Source organism: Rhododendron vialii, chromosome 2a (genome assembly GCF_030253575.1).
Source record: "Rhododendron vialii isolate Sample 1 chromosome 2a, ASM3025357v1".
NCBI classification, from domain to species: domain Eukaryota; kingdom Viridiplantae; phylum Streptophyta; class Magnoliopsida; order Ericales; family Ericaceae; genus Rhododendron; species Rhododendron vialii.
In genome coordinates this window covers 5,908,023-5,934,441 of record NC_080558.1, presented here as the reverse complement: position 1 = coordinate 5,934,441, position 26,419 = coordinate 5,908,023, and the positions used below count along the sequence as shown (strand labels likewise).

Sequence of the window (26,419 nt, the reverse complement as noted above, 5' to 3'; positions counted from 1 at the left end):
AGGCATAACACTTTTTAAAAATGGCATAACAAGTGCTATGCCATTATTACAAAAATGACATAACATAACCACTTGAACGCATAACAAAAAACCTTTGGAAGTTATAATCGGTGTGCTATGGCGTCCCCTTTTGGCTAGTAGACACCATAGCATTTGCTCAAGTGATCGATATCCCATCTCTAAAATCCAAAGGCAATTAATATAGTGAAAAATGTCGTCCCCGCAATAAATCTCGATAATTAAAGATCATCGATAGAGAAAAGCCGCCGGATATAGTTTCGTTACAATTAGTAACGCGAACTTGCTAGATTCCTTCCAATTTTGAAATTGATGTCAATAAATATGTACTCCAATATCAAACTGAACTAGCTCTTGTGTAACTTCAATTGCGGGGTACATAACTCAATAACGATAACAAAACCATTGTAAAATTTCATTGCTGCATATATATAAATGGTCTAGTACTGAGATCTAGTAACACCACGACCATTTGTTAAGGGTTCCAATTATATGGACTAATAGGTGTGCCCAGTAGTATTAGCAGTTTTTTTTCTGGACCCCAGTCATTTATTAGTTTGTAGTTTAAGTTATCTTTGCTAAAATATAACCCGTCAGGTTGCACACGATAATAGCAGTTAAACTTGCCGTTATCATCTTTACAAAATTGATCAATTTGTTTACTGTAAACATCAATACTTTTGTCTTGCGAACAATAGTAGAAATGGCAGGAGTAGCAAGTCAACAAGAAAACAACTCAACGTTATGGTCCATATGGTTGGTAAGGAATGACTACATTTTCAACAACTCAACAAAACAAGCTTGGGAAGTGGGAGAGGTAGTTAAAACTCGGGTTGCGATGTGGATGAAGGCAAAATTTGATATCAAGGTCTACACCGTAGAGGAGTTCAAGGTTTTTTTAGATGGTATCCGAAAACTGAGATTGTAAGGATCGTAGTTTTTTGGTGTGCCATTCAACTATTTGTTGGATGCGTGTGTATGTATTAGTGTATCTTTTGGTGTATCAAAGCTCTTGTGAGTTTTGAGTCTTCCCTCGATGTACCCCCTTCGAGTAATATAAAAATGTTTCGTTTACCGAGCAAAAAAAAAAAAAAAGTCAACAAGAAAAGGCCGGGGCGAAACCTCCAAGAAAAGACTTGACCCTCGGTGATTGTTCGATTCAATAAGCTAGTCATAACCTTCGGATTGGCAACGAAACTCCAACGGCAGATTTGGAACCTTGTTGATAATGTAAACCGCGCGTTTGGCGTAAAGATGGAACCATTGTTGTTGCTGATCATCACAGAATGTTTGCAAGCTAACAAAGTGTAATGCGATGATAGCTAATGGAAGGAAGAAGCGAGCCATTGTATTGCTTCGAATTGCCACATTTTGAAATTTTGCATACAATGCGTGTATTTATAGATTAATTTTCAACTCTTCTAAATCTACAAATAACTTTAGAATTAATTTTAGATTTCAATAATCTTCTTTTTGGTGAACAAATGAAATTGCAGGTATGTACCCTCGTCATCTCCGTCAAGGAGTATTGCCGGATAAAAAATAAACTAAATATCATCAGTGGAGAAAAACCGGATAGAGTTTCGTACGTTACAAGTAGCGCGAACTTGCCAGATTCCTTCCAATTCGAGAATTTGATGTCAAGAAATATGTACTCCAATTATTGAGTATGTAACTCGATGATCAAAATCAAATTATTGTGAAATTTCATCGATCCTCATATAAATGGTGAAACGATAGCTTATTGTGAAATTTCATTGATCCTCATATAAATGGTGAAACGATAACTTATTGTGAAATTTCATCGATCCACATATAAATGGTCTAGTACATGGAGTAATACCAGGGCCATTGGTTATAAAGGGTTCCTATCATTTGGACTACTAGTTGTGCCTAGTAGTATTAGTAGTTTTTTTTGCTGGGCCCCATTTATATATTAGTTTGTAGTTTAAGTTATCGTTGCTAAAATAGAACCCTTCAGGTTGTACACGATAGTAACAGTTAAACTTGCCGTTTTTGTCTTTACAGAATCTATCGATTCGCCTGTTGTAAACATCAATACTTTTGTCTTGTGAACACCAGTAGAAATGGCAGAAGTAGAGAGTCTTCAAGAAAAGGCCGGGATGAAATCCCCAGGAAAAGGCCTGACCCTGGTTGAGTGTTTGCATTCTGAGATCATAATCTTTGGATTGGCAACGAAACTTCAACGGCGGACTCGAAACCCCGCTGATAATGTGAACCGTGCGCTCCGCGTAGAAATGGAACAATTGATGTTGCGGATCGCAGAATGTTTGCAAGCTAACAAGGTGTAATGCGATAATAGCTAACGGAAGCAGGAAGCGAGCCATTGTATTGCTCGGAATGTCGCATTTTGAAAATTTTGTATACAATGCGTGTATTTATAGATCAATTTTCAACTCTTTTAAATCTGCAAGCACCTTTAGAATTAATTTGAGATTTCAATAATCTTTTTTTTTTTGGCAAACAAATTAAATGAAATTGTAGCCATCTCTCTCAAAGAGTATTGCCCACTCACATCACACCACTATCAGAATGTAGAGTATCCTACTTATGTCTAGAACCGAAACTAAAGTCAGACCACGTATGGACTGGTGTTATCATGAGTATGTACTGTGGAAACTTTATATCCATCTCAAAGCCAATTGGCAATGAGTAGAGAGATCCCAGATGTCATTAAGTGATTACTCATTTCACTCCCAAGCAATGTGTGATTCATTTTCTTAACATCCCCCTCACGTGCAGCTGCGTTTGAGATCTGTCACGTGTGGCCACTTTTTGGGTCCTATTATCGTGCAGCCTTTTTGCTAGTCTATTATCATGGGGTGTGGATTGTAAATTTTTTATAAAATGTGGGGTGGAATGGGCCCCGCTCTGATACCATGTAAAAACTTTATATAAAGTTTCCACATGCACAGTTCGATAATGGACTATGGGACTCGAACATTGGTCTTGTCTAACTAGTTCTTTAGTTTCCACCAGTGAACCAAATGATCAATCGTAGATTTCAACAATCTCATTGTGTAAGATTGTATTTAGTATTTTTTTTTCACACTCTTGGGATTTTAACAATTAATATTCCGATTACATTTGGGGCTGCATTCATTATTTGGTATACCATCTTGCTTTTCTTTCTTAATTTTGACTTTTGAACTTTTCAGATACCAACAATCCGATTCAAGAAGATTGTTCAGATTGCAATAACCCACAATATCTTTCCAAAGTTTCAATTTTATTTCAGTATCCCCACTTTATTAAAATCTCGGCAAATTTTCAAATTTGCCTTCAACATATAAATAGTGACAGCAATAAACACCATAAGCACTTGTTTTTTACATTCCAAGAGAGAAATAGTGCAATACAATGACCCGCTCCTCCCTTCTTTTGTTACTAGTGACCTTTCATTTGATTTGCACACAAACATTGTCCAAGCAACAATTTTCCCAAATTTTCAAAAGAGTTACGGTACACGTCATTAGTGGAGTTCCGAATACGTTGCAAGTTCATTGCCAGTCGAAAGACGATGATCTTGGAACACGTACGCTCGGAAACGGTCAAGGGTTTAACTGGATGTTCAAACCCAACTTATTCGGCACCACGCTCTTCTTCTGCCATTTTTACTGGGGTTCCAAGGACAGAAGCTTTGCTGTTTACGATCGCAAGTTACTTCGTCTATGTAAATTTTCCGAGAATACGAACCCAAATTGTTATTGGGTTGCACGTCCTGATGGTTTCTATATCAGCAGTGATAACAAAACCTGGACGAAGAAAAATGAATGGATAGAGCTACTCCATGCATCGATGACCACATCCTAGTTTCATGTGCTCATGCCAACAAAGTGAAATGCTATTTTACTTTTGCCGATAAAAAATTTAAAAAAAAAAATGTGAAATGCTGCAATGAATAATGGAAGAAATTAAGAAGCGAGTCGTTGAATTGCTTTGAATGTTAGTTAATAAACCTGTTGCTGGAATTGGTTGGGAGTTTATTTAAAGAGAAATATATCAAATTTCGAAGATTTTATTGAAAGTAAAATAAGAATTACAGTTGCATTAATCTTGCATATTTAGCAACGTATATCAGAGTTCTTTGGAAATATTGGGTTGTATAAATACTTTTTACAATGTAAAAATAGCGTTCCTTAGCATAATTAATCAATTACCATTTTAGCAAGAAGTGGATCGTCAATAATTAATCCATTTACCATCTTACACTGCCCTTCGTTTGCACACAAACAATGTGCGACAACGACGAACAAGGTTTCCAGTTTTCCAAAGTGGTTACGGTGCACATCATCAGCGGAGTCCCGAACATTCTGGAGCTTCATTGCAAATCAAAAGACGATGATTTCGGAACACCTTACTTCCGCACTGATCTGGAATTTAGTTGGAAGTTCGGACCCAACTTCTCGCAAGTCACACTTTACTTCTGTTACTTCAAGTGGGATTCCAAGGCCAGAAGTTTCGCTGTTTACAATCGTAAGTTGCGTCGTTTCTGTAAGTTTTCTCTTAATCCGTACCCGACTTGCTATTGGGCCACAAAACCTAACGGTTTCTACATCAGCGGTAATAAATAAAACTTGGACGAAATTAAACAAATGGGAATAACTTCCTTGTAATTGTCTCTTAATCCATACCCGACTTGCTATTGGGCCACGAAACCTGACGGTTTCTACATCAGCAGTGATAAAGAAAACTTGGACGAACAAATGGAAATAACTTCTTTGTAATTCCTGAAATATGTTTTATCAAAAGAAATTTGAGGAGGGCTAGATTTGGTTGTTTTAGACGGATAAAGTGATTTTTGTTTTCCTCGCTAGTTTGCAGTTTTCCATAATGCTCTGTTTGTCTAGAGTCATTTGCTGGATTTTTGTCCTTGGGTTTGCCTCGATATTCATTTTCAAAAAAAATAAAACTCTAACAGAGTAATAAAGTTTTAACAAAATTTAAAATCACTTGGAAGCGAAATCACAAAAAATGAATTAGGGCCGAATAAAGTTGGATGTTTTATTTTTTCCGTCTTCCTAGACTACACACTAAAACGGGCTTAAGACCCCGTTCTATTAAAGTTTTTATTTTTTAAGTACGTATTTTTCGTTTTACAAGACAGTTCATTCTCGTATAATACATCACCTTAGCATTACGAGACAACTCATTCTCATACTATACATCACCTTAGCAGAATGAGGCCTTAGAAACCTGATTGGATTTCACAGATTTAAGCTTTATTTTACCCCTAATTCTAATATGGGACCAAATACAATGAAAGGACCCCGTTTTGGGGACCCTAAGCCAATTGGCCTAGAACCGGCAGAGCCACCTTTGAGCGGGGACCCTAAGCCAATTGGCCTAAAACCGGCAGAATCAGCTTTGAGCTAAACTTCGCAAAATCACCTCTTAAGCCTTCTTTTTGACTAATTTGGGGGTCCATAATTTTTTAGGCCTTACGTAAGCAAGGCATACATAAAAATGAAATTTTAACCTGCCTAATTATTTTAAGGGTCTTGTTTGAAGTAAGGTCCGAGTGATCGAAAAGATCCAAATATGAGATAAGGCGTGTCACAAATACAAACATAACATGACATTTACAAACACATTTCAATATTACATCACATGCTTTGAGGCACAAAGAACATCCTCAAAATACATCATACATCACACACACACAAGTCCTCCCATCTTTATTTACACACCCAGAGAATAATCCAGACCCAGAATAACGCTTCTAAGCAGTTATTAGAAAAACACGAATAAGGGCATAAAAACCACAAAAGATCGAACTACTATACGTATTCTTGAAGCTTAATTAAACCCTCGATTCAGGAATACCGGTACCCTTGAGGGCCGGATCGGTGCCCGGAACTCCAGTGCCATATCCGGTGTCTCGGTAACCCGGCCCGTATCTGCTGCTTATCATGCCGGCATGAATCAAAAGAACGTAGAGTAATTCGGTGAAGGTGAGGATTATTATGAATGCTTCCAGAACCTTCAGCCTCCAGCCTCTGTAACCTCCTAGTGCTATCTCCTTGCATGCAAACCTGCAAATTTTAATTTCTGTTGTAACTGGACCAAAAAAAAAGGTTTCATCCTCCATCGTAAAATTCTCCATTGCGGATCTAAAAAAAATCCTCCATTGTAAAATTCACCTTCAAACAAATCAGTACTTATTTTTTTGAATTAAAAGTGATGTCTAATAAGAGAACTGTTTCGTAAAACGGAAATTAAGTACTTAAAAAATTTAGCGGAACGGGACCTTATTACATAACTTTGTAATTTTTGAATAACAAAAATTAAATTCTTTGGGTAAAATTTTCCCATTTTCAGTTATATTGAAAGAACTAATTAAGATCTAAGTAAATTGAAAATATTATTGCATGAAAGTGGTACTCAATAACTACATAACTTTTTGGATAATCAATTTTTTTTTGGGTAATGCAGGTGTCCCTGACCAACTCGCCGCACCCGGATTATTCCTTACAACTCCTCCCACAACCTTTCCACAATTTTAGAAGATAAATTTGAAAGTATATTTACCCAAAAGCTAGCACAGTGACGGCCCATGCAACCAAGGAGGAAGCTCCTGCGGCCGCTAGACTGTCATTTCTCCACGCGCGAATATGGGTCCCGCCGGCGAATTTCGATACTATCCCTAGCACTGCTGCCAGTATTGCAAACGTCAAGAAGTAACCAGTTGCGGGGTTCCCTCCAAAACCTACAAATTAAAATAAAATTTCATTATCATAGAAGATGTTCAATAAACGCAAGTAGTACCAAATATCCAACTAAGCAAAACTCACGAATTTCGTAACACTATACAAAAATTTGTAGCAAATATAACAAATAGCTAGAAATTTTATTTTCAGACCATGCACCAAACAATCTCAAACACGAAAATACGGAGTAGCAGTTATGCAGAACTTTTTTTTCCCGCGACAGAAACAAATTTTTTTTTATCGAGAACTTTTTCTCCAGCGATAGAATCAATTTTTTTTTTATCGGCAGAAGAAAATTTTATTAAACTCGAAGAGGATACATTGGGTAAAATTTTATCAAACTCGAAGAGGGTACATAATCAATTTTTAGATAGCATTAAAATTTCTTTCAAATATTTACAAAATGTTTGCTACAAGAAAAACAAAACCATACAACAGAATATTTATAAAGCCGATTTCGCGACCTATTCAAAATTCGGCTGTGCTAGGGACAAAGAAAATACCCTTAAAGCGTACATGAAGGGCTTAGATTCCCGGTGTAGAATCTGAGCCATTCATATACGCTTTAAGGGTCTTTTCTTTGTCTATTCTTAAAGCGTATACGACAGCTTTAAGGGTCTTTTCTTTGTCTATTCTTTAAGGGTATTTTCTTTGTCCATTTTCTTTTGACGTGGCATTTTTCTCCAAAATTTCTTTGCCGTCGTATTGTCTAGCTTTTTCCCGCCCCACATTGAGAAGGGAGAAAATAGTAATTTCCATCTTAACATTAAACCGTGTGTCCAAGAGTTTCATAAGGCACTCAGAAAAGTTAACAATTAAGTCTCTGTTCAAAAAAAAAAACAATTAATGTCTTGTTCTCTTCTTTTTTCAAAAAAAAAATTTCAAATCAAAAAATACCCTCTAGATTTCCTCTACTTCCAACATTTCTCTCTTTATCTCTCACCACTTATTACCCCTACTATTTTTCAAAAAAAATTTCAAAGCACAAACCAAACAAAGCATTAAGTCATTTGCGCGCCGTGATACGGGCATATATCGTGTATATGCTGATACATAATTACTTATGCTTTTTGTGATATATACACACAAAAAAAGGGTAGGGTATCGGAGATCCAACTCTTAACTCTCGTTACGTAACGGCCGATATGAACGGAAAAAAGATGAATAAGTTCAGTAAACAGTTGGCAAACACTAGAAAGTGCAGAGAGAGAGAGAGAGAGAGAGAGAGATTACTAGGATGATGAGCTTGGCCATTGATGTACTTATTGACGCACCAACTAGCGAAACCCAACACAATGAAATACATAACGAAGTTCAGAAACAGCAATGGAGCCGCCACGTTCCTTCCCACTGTTGCCATTTCGTCCTCTGGCCTCCTCTTCTTCTTCTTCTTCTTCTTCTCCCCTCCTTCAAATCAAACCACCAATTTAATTAAAAGCAACCCAAAGAGAATTTCTATATATTACGCGCCTAACCAAACGCTCCCTTAAACTTCTCCTCCTTTATCTCAAGGCCAAGCAAACATACAAGGAAAGTGGTGGAACTAAATATGGGTGCCGAGTTTCTTACATGCCCGACACGTGTCATGCTCGTTAGCATTAGCTCTGTGATTTTGCTTACAGGTGGTGGGACACTTGGCAAGTTCTTGCTTCCTGCTCACCCATTAACTCCTCTCTCTCTCTCTCTCTCTCTCTCTCTCTCTCTCTCCTTTGGCTTTGGATTCTCTCACAGCTGACATGAACGGATAGTAATCCAGGGAGTTAGACATGTACTAGTATTAGGTGCCCCACAGCCAGAAGTACACCAAACTTCGAATACACGTTGTTAGATTTAAGGGTGAGTTCGCCCTAAAATTTTCAAAAAATATAAGGCGTCTAAATGGTATTTTTGGTATCTTCACCCTTCTACTTAGACAATTTTGGATAAGACGTTGTCTGTAGACAAGAAATAAAAGACACTAATAATAGTACCATTTAGACTGTCCAAATTTGAATGCACGTCGTTGATAAGCACACAATATTGTATATTATTGTGTTTAATATACCTCATTTTCTATATAATTATGTTTACTGTTGAATATTTTATTTGGTATTCCGCGTAAGGTATGTTTTTGTTAATTTCAGATAATTTAGTTTAAAGTGAACCCTTTTGATATCCAATTTGGCTCAACCACTCGTAAGTCCAATTTCAGCTCATATTGAATGACGCCGACTTGACTGAATTTTTTACTGTATTCAGACCTTGATCGGACATCGTGTTGAAAATCAATCTAGGCATCGCAGAACGAAATTGTGCATTTTAGGAGGCCAGCTGAGTGTCGGCAGCAAAGCAGAGTGTCGGCAGCCATGGCTTTGAAGGCTCCACTGCCGTAGTAAATATCTTGTTTTATTATTATATTATAAGTAAAAGAAAAGGGCCACATGCTTGATTAGCATGCGTGGCTGTCTTTCTGTTTTTTTATTTTTATTTTCTTCTTTTACTTTTGCTTCCCTGAGCCTATATATATACAAGATGTCTAGGAGAGAAAAAAAAAAAAAAAAGGCTGAGTAGTCAGTAGTTAGGGAATAAAAACCTCTACTCTATCTTTTTCTCCGTATTCTAGGGACGGAGGGGAGGGGGCTACGTGACGTGCTCATATTCGAAATTAAAATAATTTTATTATATTTTTATAATTTAGCATAGTTATGAAATTAAGTGTGCTATTACAAATACACATTTGAATATATCTTGAAAATATACATATATAATCAGTTTTATGTTTCAATTTCGCCATATGAGGCATTTATACTTATTGGTTTTCGAACTATTTGTCTATTTAGATCAATTCTTTTTTAATTGTACGTATTTTAACCGTCTAACACCAATATTTTAAAATAATATCATTAATAAAACTATATCGATCATTCTAAAACTTGCCAATGTTATGTAAAACATATTCTCAAATTTTGTCTGAGATTTTGTACTCATTTTTACATAATTTAAGAGAAAATATATGTTATATATTTCTGTAGTTTATAATACATGTCTTAATTGTATATGATAATATTGCGGTTAACTAGAAAAATAAATTTTCACTATTATGATTAACAGAGTACCCCCACTAAATAACATTCCTGAGGGGTTGTTCTTTTAAAAAAGCCACTGGCTTTTCCACCAAAAATGAGGCAAATAAAGCCACATAAAGCATAGTTATTGATACCGTTCCGTACCGGCCGGTACGTACCGTTTTGGCGAAGAACCGGTACCCTAACCCCCCAATTTCGTTCCGGTCCCAATACCGGTCCTTACCGGTCGGTACCGGACTTTTCGGGAAATACCGGCCGGTATCAGGATATCAGAAATTCTGGCCGAAATTTTGCAGAGTTTTTTTTTTTTTTTTACGTTAATCTGGTCCCAAAAAAAAAAATATCTCTCCAAAAAAATAAAAAAACGTTTTTCAAAATTTTAGCAAAACGCGGGCTTAACCATAGTACGTGCGCGAAGCTCAGATCCCAGATTTGCCCCCCCCCCCCCCCCCCGCGCACGAATAACCCGTGACGCGCACCCGGTAAATTGGTTTCTGAATCAATTTTTACAAATTGCCTTCGGCCACGGCACATTTTTCCGAGCACGCGAGACCTCTCGTTAGGTCCTCATTCACAAGTTCACTAGTGTGCAAAGTCATTTAAAGTGGAAAAGAGTTTTGTAACTAAGCAATGTGGGACTAGAGGTATTTTATGATGAATTGTATGGTATGAGAGATTTTTTTGAATTATAATTATATATATTGTAGTTGCGGTAAATCCGAAACGGTACCCGGTACCTGGTACCTGACCGGTACCGGTATGTACCGTACCAGTGGAAAAACCGATACCCTGTCCGAAACGGTATTCAAAACTATGACATAAAGATAAAAATAAGCCAATAAGCCACTTTTTTCGTTTTTATTCAAAAAATATTGAATTTCGATCAAAATTTTAAACTTTTTAGATTACTTTCATCATGATAATGCAATAATCCCCAAAAAAGTGAGGATAAGCCAAGTGATACAAAAAAAAATTGAATAAAAACAAAAAATAAGCCACTTTGACTTATTTGTCCAAACACCCCTCCGTTCCTGCCGTACTCTCTCTCTTTACATCCCAAGCCAAAAAGGCCGAGAGCAAAACTCTCATTTCCTCTTCAATAAAAACCCTTCTCTCTCTCTCTCTCTCTCTCTCTCTCTCTTTCTGTCTTTACTTTTCTTTTCTTTTTCTCCAGCCAAATATGCGAGACACACTTCCTCAGAATAATTTACCTCTTCTAGTGCGGCTTTCATTCAGGGCTTGGCCCTTGTAATCCATTTGTATTCTGTTGTTTGTAATGAATTAGTAGTTTTTAATTCCTTGTTTCAATTCTGTTTTATATTTCTAGTCTGTTAAATAATTTTTTTAACAAGTAAAGATTGAGGTTTGATCGTGGGAATTCGCAAACTACTCAGCTATTTCTCACACCAAACTCGAATATAAGGTTAGTATTAGTGCAGTTCCCTTAAAGGTAGAGAACGGAATGCCTTTGGCTTACCTCCGTTATAAATACCTTTTTGGCGGGCACTAGTACCGACCTTTCATAATCACAGTAATAATAATTAATTATGTTTATAGTTGTTTTGAACCTTTCCTTGGCAAGTCTCTTGTCAATTAAGGGGTAGTTATAAAGGTAGGGTCACGGGGTAATTAGCATATTGTGGTCATGCCGGACACGTTCTGCTCCAGTTTCAGAATAATAATGAAAAGACAATTTTAGGTTAGTAAAGGACTTTCGTTAGACGAACCCGGGTATTGTCGGAGCCCATGAATAGCGGGGTACGGGAGACCAAAACTTGTTTTCCGCCACGCATGGGTGAACGGCAACTATAAAGGTTCGCATCTTCCGAGGTAGCTTTTTCTCTCTAAAATCAAACATTTTTAAGAATACCAAATGGAGCAGATAAGTCCAGGACTGGTTGCGAATGCTATGAACTCTACGTCCGTACCTCATTTTTAATTATTTCAAGAAAAATCAAATAATTTCTTAGGTTTAGTTAGTCTCAACATCAAACACAAGGGGTGGCCACCTAAAAGCCTGTTTAATTAGTAACAACCCGAATTTTGAATCAGCACACATCATCGTCTTAGTGGATTCGACTCTGGACTTACCGGATATTGTGCTACGTCGATCTCAGCCCTACGCATGAGGCAACCGGGAAATTTAGGACTAGAAATCCGGCGAAGCAATCGTTAGATTTAAGGGTGAGTTCACGCTAAATTTTTCAAAAATATTAAGGCGTCTAAATGGTATTTTTTTTGTACTTTCACCCTAGACAATTTAGATAAGATGTTGTCTTCGATCACAGGGTAGACAGTAAGGTAAAAACACTAAAAATACCATTTAGACAATTCGGGACTCATCATTGGACCGTACAGCTTAAAATCTATTGATAATAGGGAGTAGTGTTTAAGATATATTAACCAAGCTTAAGTGTCTTTGTTAAGCGATATGAAATAAAATCTAACACTCCTCCACATGTGCAGCCCGGTAGGGTATGGTACATCGAGGGAATTGACTCGGGCGGATCCTCAACCACGTGAGATGAAGCTACCGAAGATCTAGTTTTGATACGATGTTAGATTTCTTGGAGGGTTCTAACTTAAAACTAATTATCAATTGGTGGGGGAGACTCTAGAAAATATTAATCAAGTTAGAATAGATTAGGTAAGCAATGTGGAATAAAGTGATCACTTTTAACGTCAGCTGAAAAAACTTCAACATAAAAGTTGAATTCCAACACCGATTGCATCGTTTTTAAAATTATATTTGGGCTTCAGAAATTGACATGATTTGTAATTTGTTATATTCAATTTCACTTTTTTTGCGAAAATATTTGTTGGCGACAGTGGGCTTGCACCCGCAGCGCCCCTTGGATACAACATTCCATGAGTCAAAACGAGAAATTCTTGGGTGCCAGGCCACACACGTGGTATCTCGTCGGCAATATCAGTCTTTTAACGTGTTTTGGACGGTTCTAAATATTAGGGAGAAAAAAAAAGAGGAGAGAGTGGTAAGGTAAGAAGAGAGAAAGGGTAGAAACCTTTTTTTTTTTTTTTGCTCGGCAAAAGGAAGTTTTATTAAACTCGAAAGGATACATCGAGAGGGAAGGTTGAGGAGCATAAGTGCTTGCTTATTACCACAACCTCGCTTTCAAATATAAGGTTGAAAACCCCAAGCGTAGGGTTAGGTCGTCGATAGCATAATAACCAGTAAAACCGGGATCGTACCCACAGAGAATCAAATATAGCTTAATCGGATTGTAGGTTTAATATGTTGGATTGCGGAGTTTAAGACGGCCAACTTGGTTTTGCTTTGAGAGTGAAAATACTAAGGAAAAAGACTAGAAAAGTGCTTTTTAAACTAAATAGGCAAGTCTAGGGATCATCTATCCCTTAACAAAGGCCATTATCAGTTCTCGAATATAACTCAAGTAAGAGTCACGACCGCGTGCTCAAGCCCAGAAGATTTAACTTTGACGACTACGTTTATCAAAAGATGTGATTAAACGGAACTAAACTAACTTTTTTTGCTAATGTATCTAACACGTAGGAGGCCACGAGCCCTCAATATGTTGCTTGCCAAGACCGCTTGACTAAACTACATATCAAGGAGTTAACATCCATCGCTTAGACCAAAATGGCTAGGTTAACTTAATTTCGAAAACCATGATTTTAAGCCCGGGAGTTCAAGAACCAAACAACAACCTAAGTCATTGGGAAAGATTAGCTCAAGACTTAGCCAAAAGACTACTCAACCATAGCTAAAAGACTAGACATGGTAAGAAAATAGAGCAAAAAATTTAACCGAAGAAAACGTAAATAAATTTGATGTATGCAAAGATCTAGTCCGTACAAGTAACTTTAATAAACGAGAAATTAACAAATAAGAAAGACTTGCAAGTGTTCTTGAAAAAATTAACCTAGAAAGCTTAAAGAAGACAATGGAGTTCCTAGGAAAGCAAGAAAAACTTAGGCCTAAAAAAGACTAGAAATGGTCATCCATTCTATAAAAGGCATACAGGCCATTCATAGGGCTTGCAAAATATCCCTTACAAAAGACCAAAAGGTCCCTAAAATATCCTAAAAACATTCCACAAGTGGAAACTTTCCATAAATGAAAAGTTGAAAAAGTTAACAAAAAATCTGCAGAATTTCCCAAGCTGTACCAGTATTAGAAATGCTTCAGTACCGATACAAGGCCTTCAAACGGCTGGAAAAATTGAACTCTGGACACCATGTACCGGTACTAGGAATTGGCCAATACCGGTACAAGCTTGACAAATTTTTTGGGCAATTTCGCGGGCTCGCTCTGGACACTCCCGAACTCGGATTTAGGTATTCTTTGGACCGTTGGAAAGCTTGTCGAGTCTACTTTCTAACCCAAGTGGTTTGGATCAAAAATAGTTTGTACATCAAAAGTTATGACGATTCTACTCTCAGCTGGTTGGAAGATGAATTGCTTTAGTAAAATCCTCACATGTCCTTCAATTCTCTTGACCCTTGGGCGACCCGAGCAACTTCCAAACCACCTTTTCATGACTCTTCGGGCACCACAACGTGGTGGCACATGACTTTGAGTACTTGGTTGCACCCGGAGCATTCTTTGTCGTTCAAATGTGCCTTAATTATATGAATTACCTGAAATGCACAAAAACCTACTTTACGTGCAATATCGCATAAAAACGACAACATATATGTACAAATACAACATACTAGAGGACTTAAGCACCAAGAATATGTTTTATTGGGTGCTTATCAGTGCTCAAACTCAACCGGGGGAGGGGGAAACGTAAATCATCCAGCACGAAGTTGAATGATAAACGCCAAAACGAATTACAGCTTTAGCAACCGAATATCATCTAAAAACAATTTGAAATCCTCCACGGAGTACATCCTAATATTGAACTTAACTTTGATCCACATAGCCACCCTGAATTTAATTATATCCACCACCTCCTCTGAGGTTACAGCCGCATTCTTAAAGATACACTCATTCCGCATCACCCAAATAGACCAGATTGTTGCATAGAAACACACTTCCCACAAATATTTTTTCAAGTTGCGATAACTATTATCGAACCACCAACCCATTAGACCCGCAACTGAAGGTGGGCAGACCCAGTTGGTGTGCCACCAATCCAATATTTGCGACCAAACAAACCAAGAAAAATGGCAGTGAAGAAATAAATGATTGGGGGTTTCCAGATGCAGCGAGCAAAGGGGGCACAAGTGATCATTCAATGCAAAATTCTTGCTCATAAGAACCGACCTTGTGGGCAACCTCTCCTGAATAGCCTTCCAAGTCAAAAGTTCAACCTTAGGGGGGCGTAAGTTCTTTCACACAGAGCCTAGAACTGAATTTCCATTCCGAGTTTGCTTTTCCCATTGCTCATACACCGATTTTACCGTGAAGTTCTTATTTTGCGTCCATCGCCATTGCATAGAGTCGGGCTTAGCCGGATCCATATGATAAGACTGCAATCTTAATTTCAAATTCAACAGCATCACCTTTTCCCTGTCACGCAAACCTCTCCTAAAATCCAGCTCCCAATTTCCGTTTCCCCTCTCTGCCCAGATGTTACGGATCACCTCATCCTATTGAGTAGATAGCAAAAACAACCTATGAAAAGCTTCTTTGAGAGTTTGGGAACCTAGCCATTTGTGGTTCCAAAAATATGTATTATGACCTGAAAATACATGTATTTCGAAACCCTCTTGCACAATTCCTCCTATACTTGACCCAAGATCACCAATTGAACAAATATCTTTCCACAAGATAGAAACCGACCCTCTCACTGGGCATTTTGGCAGCCAACTCCTCTGATCTAATTTATATTTATCTAGCACCACTTTCACCCATAGAGAGTTGTTGTCTTTGCTGAATCTCCACCACTATTTAGCAAGTAATGCTAAGTTTTGTTGCAACAATCTCTTTACCCCTAGGCCACCAGCTTCTTTATTCTTTGCTATACTCTCCTATTTAACCAAATGCAACTTCTTCTTATTGATAGTATCACCCCAAAAGAATTGACACTGCAGTTTTTCCAATTTTTTCGCCACTGCCACCGGCATCCTGAAAATCGACATAAAGTATATAGGTAGGCTGGTCATGTTGGAATTAATCTGATTTAGTCTTCCTCCCTTGAACATAACTCTACTTCTCGATAAGCTCAATTTCTTTTGGGTTCTATCAATCACTGGTTCCCATGTTTTCACACTCCTAGGATTTGCTCCCAACGGTAAACCAAGGTATTTGATCGACAGAACTTCAACTTTGCACCCCATCACTTGAGCAAGGGAGATAACATCTTGATAACTAACATTAATGCCACACAAGGAGCTCTTTGAATAGTTTATCTTCAAGTCGGACATCAATTGAAAATTACTTAAAATCCTTTTGATATTACGCATCTTTTCATTATCAACATTGTAGAATAAGATTGTATCTTCCGCAAATTGAAGATGAGATAACACTAATCCATTACGACCCAACTCCACCCCTTTAATAAATCCTTTTGCCTTAGCTCTTTCCAACATGATATTAAGAGCCTCTGCTACAATATTAAAAAGAAAAGGAGAGATGGGATCCCCTTGTCTAATGCCTTTTTGAGTGTTAAACTCCCTCGTCGGCGACCCGTTGATTAGAATAGACATCAAGACTGAAGAGCAGCATTCTTTGATCCAACCACACCATGTGTCTCCAAAGCCCACTTTCTTGAGCATATCCAACATAAAGCCCTAAAAGAAGTCCCCCTTTGGCCTTTTTCTTCCAGCTATGGATAATCTCTGTGGCAATAAGGACCCCATCTAAAATCTATTTACCCCCAATAAAAGCAGCTTGAGCCTCACCTATAACCGATGCAATATGACCCCTCATTCTGATTGCTAAAACCTTGGAGAAAATTTTGTATATCCAGCCAACCATACTAATGGGTCGAAATTCTCTGAAAGAAGTGGGGCACTCAACTTTAGGGATTAAGGATACAAAAATAGCATTAATACCTTTAGTTAACTTTGCATTGGAATGAAATTCTGAAAAAAATTGCAGGATGACAGGTTTCATGAACTCCCAACTCTTCTTTATAAAAGAAAAATTAAACCCATCCGAACCTGGAGCCTTATTATTATTGCACCATTTCATTGCTGCCATGATTTCCCCCTCCTCAAACTCTTTCTCTAATAGATTTGCTGCATCTTGGAATAAGATTCTTGAAAAATCTCCCCCCAAAACAGCTCTGCATACCCTTTCCTCCATAAAATTAGAGCTGAAATAGTCGACAGCTACTTCCTTAATATCATGTGGATCTTCCAACAATCTTCCATTCACCAAAATATACCCCACCATGTTCCTTTTAAATCTGTTATTTGCTACTGCTTGGAAAAATCTTGTGTTTTTGTCCCCAAGTTTCAACCAATTCACCCTAGATTTTTGGCGCCAGAGAGATTCCGAAAGTTTAAACAACCGCCAGAGTTCAGATTTTGATTTACACTTTGCTGCTTTCTCATCAGCTGTGAGTTGCTTGTCCTCTGCTAAAACATCAAATTGGTGGAGTTCGGATTCAATCTCATGCAAAGCACAATTAATATCCCCAAACTCTTCCTTATTCCAAGTTTTCAGTTTAGCTTTAATCGCCCTCAATTTCTGGAGAAGAATAAAACTCGCCCATCTTTCCACCTGTACACTATTCCATGTTTCCTCAGCTAGCTTCAAACACCTAGGGTTAGATAACCATATATCCATAAACCTAAACGGTTTTGGGCCCCAATCTCTATTATCATCCGAGATTAAAATAGGGCAATGATCAGAAATCAACTTAGGTAAACCCCATTGGAGAATTTTGAACCTCATACTCCGCTCCAAAGAGCAAAGAAACCTATCCAAACGGCTATGAAGAGCTTGATCTTGGTAGTTTGTCCAAGTGAATTTCCTACTGATCATTGGGAGATCACAGAGTTCCATGGAGTTGCAGAACTGAATAAAATCTCTCATACCTTTATCCACCCGTAAACACCCCACTCTTTCACTTGGGATTTAGATTTCATTAAAATCCCCCTCAGTACACCACGGTTCATAACTATTAGCTTTGAGCCTAATCAGCTCCTCCCACAACTCCCTGCGACCGACCACTTCATTTGGGGCATAAATATTCACCAATACACAAGGGAAGTTATTAAGTAAAATCCCCTGTAATAAAATAAAAGACCTATGCATTGTAATATTCAAAACCCGAAAAAATTCAATTTTCCAAATGGTAAGAATGCCCCCAGATGCTCCCACTGAGTAGAGCACGCAAAATCGAAGTTACTACCTCCCCACAAATTTTGTATACATGCCCTATCTATAGAGCCCAGTTTAGTTTCCTGCACAAAAATCATGTCGGGCTTCCTCCTCTTGATGAGTTTGTACAAAAATCTTTTCTTTATAGAGCTTCTCATTCCCCTTATATTCTAAGAAATGATCTGCATTAAGAAAGAAATTTCTGAAAACGTACCTCCCCTTTGGCAAAACATCTACGCCTCTCCATCCCGCACCTGGGATCGAGCACATTCCTCAACTACCATTTCAATCATCCTTCTGAGAAGCGGTTCATCTGCATGTGTATACCGAACACCCAACTCAGCACCGATTGCCATTGTTGCTCTAACCTCTCTTTCAATAAGAGAGGTACTCTGAAGGGTCTCCCCTGACGAAGATGAGGAGTAGCTCCGATCTCTAGCTCCTCTCTCCTTCTCCTTCTGGATGAGAAAGAAGTTCGATAGTTGTCGTCTCCTTCTCTTCCGACACGCTGCATCATTAAGATCCACAAGAAGGTTGATAATGGGGAGATGAAAGGAGTTCCCTGTGACCAAGTTCTGATGTACCCCATGGTCTCCTCCAATCTCCAGCACCTCTGATGGAATAATACTTCTCTGTACACAAGGATAATCAACGAGCCCTATCACTTGCACTTGGGCCTTATCAAAACGCCACTGTGGACAGGACTTTAGGCTTGCTTGATCCACAGGCTCACTCTCTTGGGCAGGAAAAAGTATTAAAGAATCAACCATTCCTTTTTGCTTCAGCCCATTTTCCTTTGTCCTGCAAATCTCTTTTTCCCTCAGGCCCAAGTTGGCACCTTTAGAGAGGGGTAGGCCCTCCGAGTTAGCCACAAAAAATTCCTCAGATTAAAAAATCCCTGGTTGCCCCCGAGAAATTTCTCCATTCTTGACAAGCATTAAATGCTTCCCTTCACTGTTAAACTTAGGGCCCCCAACCCCATCATGCTTTATATCCTTCCTCTGCAAGACTGTCAATCTAGCTATAGGGTCCAGTCGAAAGCTTTCACCTACCCCATTTCTCCCATTGGCTGACCCAGAACCGAGGCATTCCACATCATCATCATCTTCCTCCTTTAATCTTGCAGCACTTTTCTTCTGCAACAGCTCCTTTGAAGTAGGAGTGTTATGGCTAGCTCCGGAGGGTTCCACAATGTCATCAGGACTAACACATGAAAACTCCTCTCTAACATGAATATCAAAAGTCAAACCTTGAACCCTCCATTTTAATCCATTTGTCAATCATATTAAGTTCCTCTGTAGCTATCAAAACCTTCCCATTTGCAAAAGATAAATCTCTCAGAGTATCATTATCAAGCTTAATGAACTTACCCCAAAGCTCACCAATCTGTTGAAAAGTTGGAGCATTCCAAGCATTAAGAGGGACACCGGAACAACATCTTGACTGTTCAAAATATGTTTGAATAGTGAGATGCACATTTCCTACCGCCATGGGATATCGACACCAAAAGAAATTTATCAGTCAGAAACAATTATATAGTATACACCCATTGTATGTAAAGTGTGGGACCCTGTGGGTGTACAATGTGTGTAAGGGTGAGTTTGGCCTGCATTAATTGTTAAGTGATCTTTTGAGGGAAAGTCTATAATACACACTCTTTATTTGGATGTGTATCATATGCGCCTCCAAAATATTACATGAATTATAGAAAAAAAAGTTACAAATTGTATTGCTAGAGAGTTATGAATCGTATAAAGGTTACGAGATACACCAAAATGTTACTCCATCCGTTCCAAAATGAGTGACCTTTTTGGAAAAGCGTGTTATTTTCAATTGCTTATATCTTTCAATGCGAATGTCAAAACATATGCAATATGGATCTTGTTTGATAGATTATAATTAGTTTTATTAAACAAAGTTTTCAAAATCACATAAAACTTCGTAAATCGAAAGATATAAGCATTTGAAAATGACACGGAATCCCAAAAAGGTCTGTCATTTTGGAACGGAGGGAGTATGAATCATAATGAAAATGTTACGAATTGTAGTGCTGAAAGGTTATGAATTATAGAACAAAAGTTACGAAACACACTAAAATGTTATGAATGAACCATAAAATATGTGCATATGGTATACCCTTTTAAAGGGTGTGTATTGTAGTCTTTTGTTTAGTTTGTCTCTCATAATTTTGAGGGTTTTTTTTTCCCAGAAAAGGTTGAGGATTTTTTAAGAGGAAAACAGGTCTAAAGACCATACATGGGCAAAGGCAAGGTTAACTAAATTTTGAGGGACAGGACCCCCAATTCTCCAACCTAACAGTTAATAGGGATTGCTTAACTAACGAATGAGCTCGAGCTACTCTATTGAAAAAACACTTAAACATATTTAAAATCACAAGAGGAAAATAAAGGAAGAAGCTCTAAACAATTAGAAACAATAGAGCTACAATCGGGGAATGATTTTTCTACTTGACTGAGAGCTTGCACAATCTGAGTAAAATCGCCTTCAACAATGATACAAGAGAATATCTTGTTCGCAGCAATAACCAAAGCTTCACATAAGCCCAACGCTTCCGCAGTTTTCGGGGAGAATAAACCAAGAAACGGGATAGCTACAATACCCAAAATAATCTGTCCAGTATAATCACGGGCCACGATCCCAACACCTACTAGACCACCAATCCTATCAACAGCACCGTCAACATTAAATTTAATTACACCTGGAGAGGGGAGACGCCATATATCTGGAGGTGAGAGGGAGGTATTGCCAGAGGAGATACACGAGGGAGCATTGGCTTCTTTTGAACTCGGAACAAATAGCAAAGCTTTCTGTCAATATTCTGGAACTCTCCCATCCTTGGCTTTCAAAATGGGTTTTTATTGCGCGCCTTCCATAATAACCAGCAAATAGATGCCAGGAGAGCCCCCATATCAGTACCCCATAATTTTGAGTTAATCATTCCTCAATGAAAAGATGGACAGATCGAAGTGAAACAAATTTCAGATAAAAATACATTAAAGACCACAAAATTGGGTGTTCAAATTTTTTCCATGAAGTTCTATTCTTTTGGTCCTATTTCTTAGATGTATCTCGTCAAGACGAATGATTAATATAAAAAGAACTTGTTGTGAATTCAATAAAATTTCAAAAAAGACAAACAAAAGTATCGAAATGAAGTTTTTTGGCCGCCGAAAGGCTAGTAGAGTTTTCTGAGGCCCCATTCCCGAAAGGGAAATAAGTACTTATTTTTTAAGAATGCAATTTCAAACTTAAAAATTATGTGCTTACGCAAATAATTTCCCTATCAATATAGATATTATTTGATAGATCTCACTGAGATCTTTTATATGGTGCAAAAAAAATTGAAAAATTATTTTTCATTTACATCTTTTTTGAGTTTGAGGTTATCCAGTTCTTTTGACTCTAAGAAAAGAAGGTTTATCATTCTAGTGAAACCTCCTATTTGTGAAACCATGAGAAGTCATGTTTGGTGAGATGATTAGTTCACGTTCATCTCCGTGGAGATCAAGGTTCTAGTCCCACAAAAGACGGAGTTTGTGGTTTTAAGATTATGGATAATCTTTGAGTTTCCTCGTTGACTAACTTTCTACTAATATTTGCTAACTGCTCGGTTATGTGCAGAGTATAAAATATGGAAAAAAAGAAAAGAAAAGAAAAGAAGAAAACTAGTGACAAATGGGCTGTGACCCACTGTTTGGTGTTTGACGGTTGAAAAGCAATGGTGAACTTTGTTACTATTTCTGGATAGAATAATAACGCATTGAAATGATGATATTGGAGAATAAATCACACTTTGGACAATGGTAATCATTATTGAAAAGATTGCCAAGGTGCCTATAGAGAGTTGGCAAAAGTGCAAGGTGAACTCTTTCTCTTTCCACGGACCGAACCTGATTGTGATATGAGAAAACATTCTATCCGGAGAAGGAGCAAAAGGGAGGTTTTCCGCCACCCCGTGGGCCTCTTTGGTGGTTTTTTTTTTTTAAGTAATCCGAACCGTTCATCATATAGGGCCTGTAAAATAATATATGCATGTGAAAAATCAGCTTGTCCGGACATTGATAGATATGTCAAAAGTTGAGTTTAAGACGAAAGAATTGACGACTGTAGACAGTTAAACTTAAAAAACAGTTGATAGATCCATGCCGTCCATATTTCCGTCTAAAACTCAACTTTTGACAAACCTATCGATGTCCGGACAAACTGATATTTTGCGGACCCTACAAGATGCACAGTTCGGATTATTCAAAAAAACATACAGTGGAGGCCCAAACTAGGGGTGGCGGAAAATCCCCTTGTCAGCCAATGCCGGACAGAATTCATTCTCTTGTGATATTAGTTCAAGTGAACCAGATTATGTGTGGAGGGCATAAATTAATTTGACTCGCGTCCAAGATGGTTTCCACGCTAATAGCTTCTTTAGGGCCACCCTTTTTTGTTGAGGGAAAATTTTTTTTGGGGGCAGGGCTTGTTCATTTGGAGCTTTAAAGCCTCCGCTCATAATTTTCAAAACATTTTTTCTATCTTTCTCTTTCGATTTAAATTTCTTTTAAAATTCAAAACGAACAAACCGGTGTTGCTAATGATGCATTTTGATAGGGCTTCCCAAAACTAAGGTAGCGGTGGTACAATTGATCCAGTTAGAGGCTAATGGAATTAGCTTGGTTGGGCCTTTTCCGGCCCATCTATGTACCCTTACGTCTTGGGCTTTTCACTAATTGTGTTGATTTTTTGCATGGGCATTCAAAAAATTATTTTAAAATTAATAAACGATTTTGAAATTTTATTTTGGCATCCAAAAGTGGACTCTGAAAGCCGTTAAACACTTTCGGTACCCTTAGCATTTTCGTATAGTATCAAATTAGTGAGATAATACTCATAGCAAATATGCAAACAGATTTGTGCACAAATAATTTTGTGGGTCCATTGCAGTGATTGTAGTTGTATACAAATCACTTTGCGAAAATTCTACTTGCATCACATACAAAAGTAGACACAGATCAACCACAGATTTTTGTGAGACTCATTTTTGTGGGGGCTTTTTAAAAATTCGTAGAGCAAAATTGACTAATTCATCTTACGAATTTTGAGCCCCCACCGATTGGGATGGGATGGGATGATATTTCGTACCAACAATGATATTCACATAATGATCCAAACACAACAACTTACACAACCTCTTACATGCATATAGGGTCTACACATAGTATAATATGTGAACCCACATGTATGTAAAAAGTTGTATTTAATATTGTGTTTAAATTATTGTATGAGTATCATTTTTGATTTCATAAGAATCTCTAAAAAAATATTTGAAAAAACGGTATTGCTATTGTCAGCTCACTAGGCTGACGATAAGTACGCTAGAAGACAAGAAAAACACGTATTTTTATGTATTTTTTATATCCTTGAATACACATTCACACATTCATTATTGTCAGCCCACTAAACTGATTGTAGAATTTTCCTTGAAAAAAATTGAACATTTTGGATCATCTTGGTAGAACTAGCGGGCGCCGAAAAAGAGTGGGGATGATTACATGTACCTACTTTACGTGTGCGTATAGCGTGTATCGTGGAGGTAAAGGCCCCACGGTGATAAAGGCCTACACGTGGCTGAGTTTGCCTTTAACACGTACAGTATCTCCTTCTTTACTTTTCTGCAACCCCTCCCCACACGTGTGCATTCCCTCCGGCCGGTTGATCGAAATTCTACAGTGATGATATGCGTCATCTTGCTTGTTACGGTGGATCGTAGCGTACCGTGGCACGGCCCAAATGTACCCGCGATTCCAAATTTTTTGAACCCGAAATCTGAAAATTCAAATCCAATTGGAAGGTGAGGAATGCAAGGACACTTCCTGCTACGTTGACGAAAATGCCCTCGACCTTACGTGGACCTAAATTCATGTGTTTTTTTTTTTTAAATCTATTTTTAGTTGGAGTTTTTTCCCCTAATCAAAGTTTAGATAAACCCTTTTAACCTAACGACCCCGTTTGCCGACGAGATATGTCTGACGAATATATTATCACCCGGATAGTATGTTCTAACTACTTATATTTGATGTTTATTATCCGAATATCATTGGATATAAACATGAGATATAATATATTATCACCTAGATAATATATTCTAACTATTTATATTTGGTTCTTATTGCCCGAATATCACCGGATATAGACATGAGATATACTAATATACTCCCTCCGTTCAAATTTAATAGTCTCTCATTCAATTCTAATCGAATAAAAAATTAGTTATATTTTTAAATGAATAATAAAATTTATATTAAATATAGATCTTGTTTGATATATCTCGATTAGTTCTATAATGCAATATTTTTAAAATCACATAAATATTATAAATTATAAAATATATTCAATTGAAAAGTGACACAAACTACCAAAATGAACTATTAAATCGGGACGGAGGGAATATCTTGAATTGTATATATGCCTGAAATAGGATATAGTAATACCACCTCCCCTATCCTTATTATATATGTCTTTGTACCTAGCTTTTTAATTATGAAAGTTCCACTTTCATGTCATTAAACAATGATATTATGTGTCTGTATACATGTATGATGTTTAATCATTATAAAACGCATAAGTACTCAATGTGGGACTCACATGCTCAGTTTCTATTATGTGTGCTTGTTTAATTACTGGAGTACTATAAATGATGATATAAAGTGTCTCCCTTTTCAATTTTGATTCTCCATTTTTCTTTTTATACATAGGCATAAAAGTGGGACCTTTGCTTTATTCATTTTTTTGGGGACCCACTAGATGGAGGGATGCCACTTACATGGTCTTTGGAGTAGAAAAGGAAGGATAATAAATAATGAAAGTGATTGAAAAAAAATGAAGGAAATTAAATGGATATTGTTTGAATGCATTTAAAAAATTAATATAAATAGTTAAGAAGATTTCAAAATTAATATTTCATTTTGTATTGTCCTTTAAAAATGTTCATTTAAAAATTTAATGGATAAAAATTGGCACTTTCTCCATTTTATTCATAAAAGTAGATTTCATTTAAAAAGTAAAAAGAGTAAAAGTGTAATAATGATGTTTCTATAAAAGGTAATTAAAAAAATAATAACGTTTAGAGTGTAATGATTATATCTCAAAAAAAAATTGAATTTACGTCATAAAAAATTTGAAAAAGGACGAAGGAAGTACATTACTCCCCTTTTGATAATGTTATATGTTTTGTTTAGAGTAATAATATTTTTGTAATAAAACAGGGGGAGTGATTTTCGGCTTGGGGTCCTCTGTCCCATTTTGTCTGTCCTCGTTTTCTGTCCCAGTTATCAAAACTTGACACGTGTCATTCACACCAAAATCAGATCACAAAGCCACACCAAATTCCCCCTGCTAACTCCCAGTCGTTGACCTCCCGAAACGGCCTCTGCACCGCCGCCGCGATCGCGTTGTTTGTCTCAAGTGACCCCGTCAAGACGCCACCCGACTTCACCTCTTTAGAAGACGAAGACGAGACGATCGCCTATGCCGGCCACGCGCCTTGGCGAATAGAAGACGAGACGAAGACAAGACGAAAGGCTTAGAACTCGGATTCCGGCGACCTTCGCTACTGCTCACATGGCTCCTCCGCCTCCCATGGTTCTTTTTTTCTAATTTTGTGAGAGGAAATTTCTGACGTGATGCTATAGGTTTGAGTGGGTTACGACGAGGGAGGCGGCGATTTGGCGAAGAGAAGCAGGTGTTTTGTCGGCTAGGGATATCACAATAGAGATGTGATAGGATGTGGCTTTGTGATCTGATTTTTGGTGTGAAGGATACGTGTCAAGTTTTGGCAACTGGGACAGGGAACTAGGACAGGCAAAATGGGACAGAGGATCCCAAGCCCTGATTTTCACACTTCCCTTTTGATATCTTTTTTTTTTTGGTCAAACGGAATTTTCCTTTTTGATATCTACGCTCTATTTTTTATTTTTTAGTGTTGAAAATGTATGCATTTTTTGTCAAAAGATAAAAAATGAAGTGTGAATATAAAAAAGGGTTGTGAAAATCTATTCCCTAAAAAAAGATAAAAATACTCCGTAACATTCCTTCACGCAAAAACTAATCATCCTAAGAGCCGGGTTACCCAACGAGGGATTGTCTCTACTAGCTAGAGAGTTTGCTCTCACTCTAAAGGTGTGAGTTCGATTTTTGAAAGGTAGACCAACTAATTAGAAGGTGAAAATTCATATGAGTAGCCTAATGGGGCGCCCACTAGTCCTCCTAGCTCCTTCTCGCTGATGATTTATTGATTTCCGCAAGTGGTGGTTTTCTACGGCCGGCCCCAAGGAAAT

At 37.6% G+C, this 26,419-nt stretch overlaps 2 protein-coding genes across 2 annotated transcripts; one reads left to right on the top strand and one right to left on the bottom strand.

The window, feature by feature from the left end:
- The first annotated feature begins 4,274 nt into the window (after positions 1-4,274).
- LOC131316997 (S-protein homolog 5-like) lies at positions 4,275-4,873 on the top strand. The gene is made up of 2 exons (XM_058346580.1): positions 4,275-4,602; positions 4,857-4,873. The coding sequence occupies exons 1-2, from the start codon at positions 4,275-4,277 to the stop codon at positions 4,871-4,873; spliced, it is 345 nt and encodes a 114-aa protein (XP_058202563.1).
- A 729-nt stretch (positions 4,874-5,602) lies between these two features.
- On the bottom strand, positions 5,603-8,278 carry LOC131315998 (membrane protein PM19L). Its single transcript, XM_058345263.1, has 3 exons — positions 7,983-8,278; positions 6,571-6,748; positions 5,603-6,074 (listed from the first exon to the last, which is right to left on the bottom strand). Exons 1-3 carry the CDS (start codon positions 8,107-8,109, stop codon positions 5,843-5,845), a joined length of 537 nt encoding a protein of 178 aa, XP_058201246.1. The 5' UTR covers positions 8,110-8,278; the 3' UTR covers positions 5,603-5,842.
- Between the last annotated feature and the right edge of the window lie 18,141 nt (positions 8,279-26,419).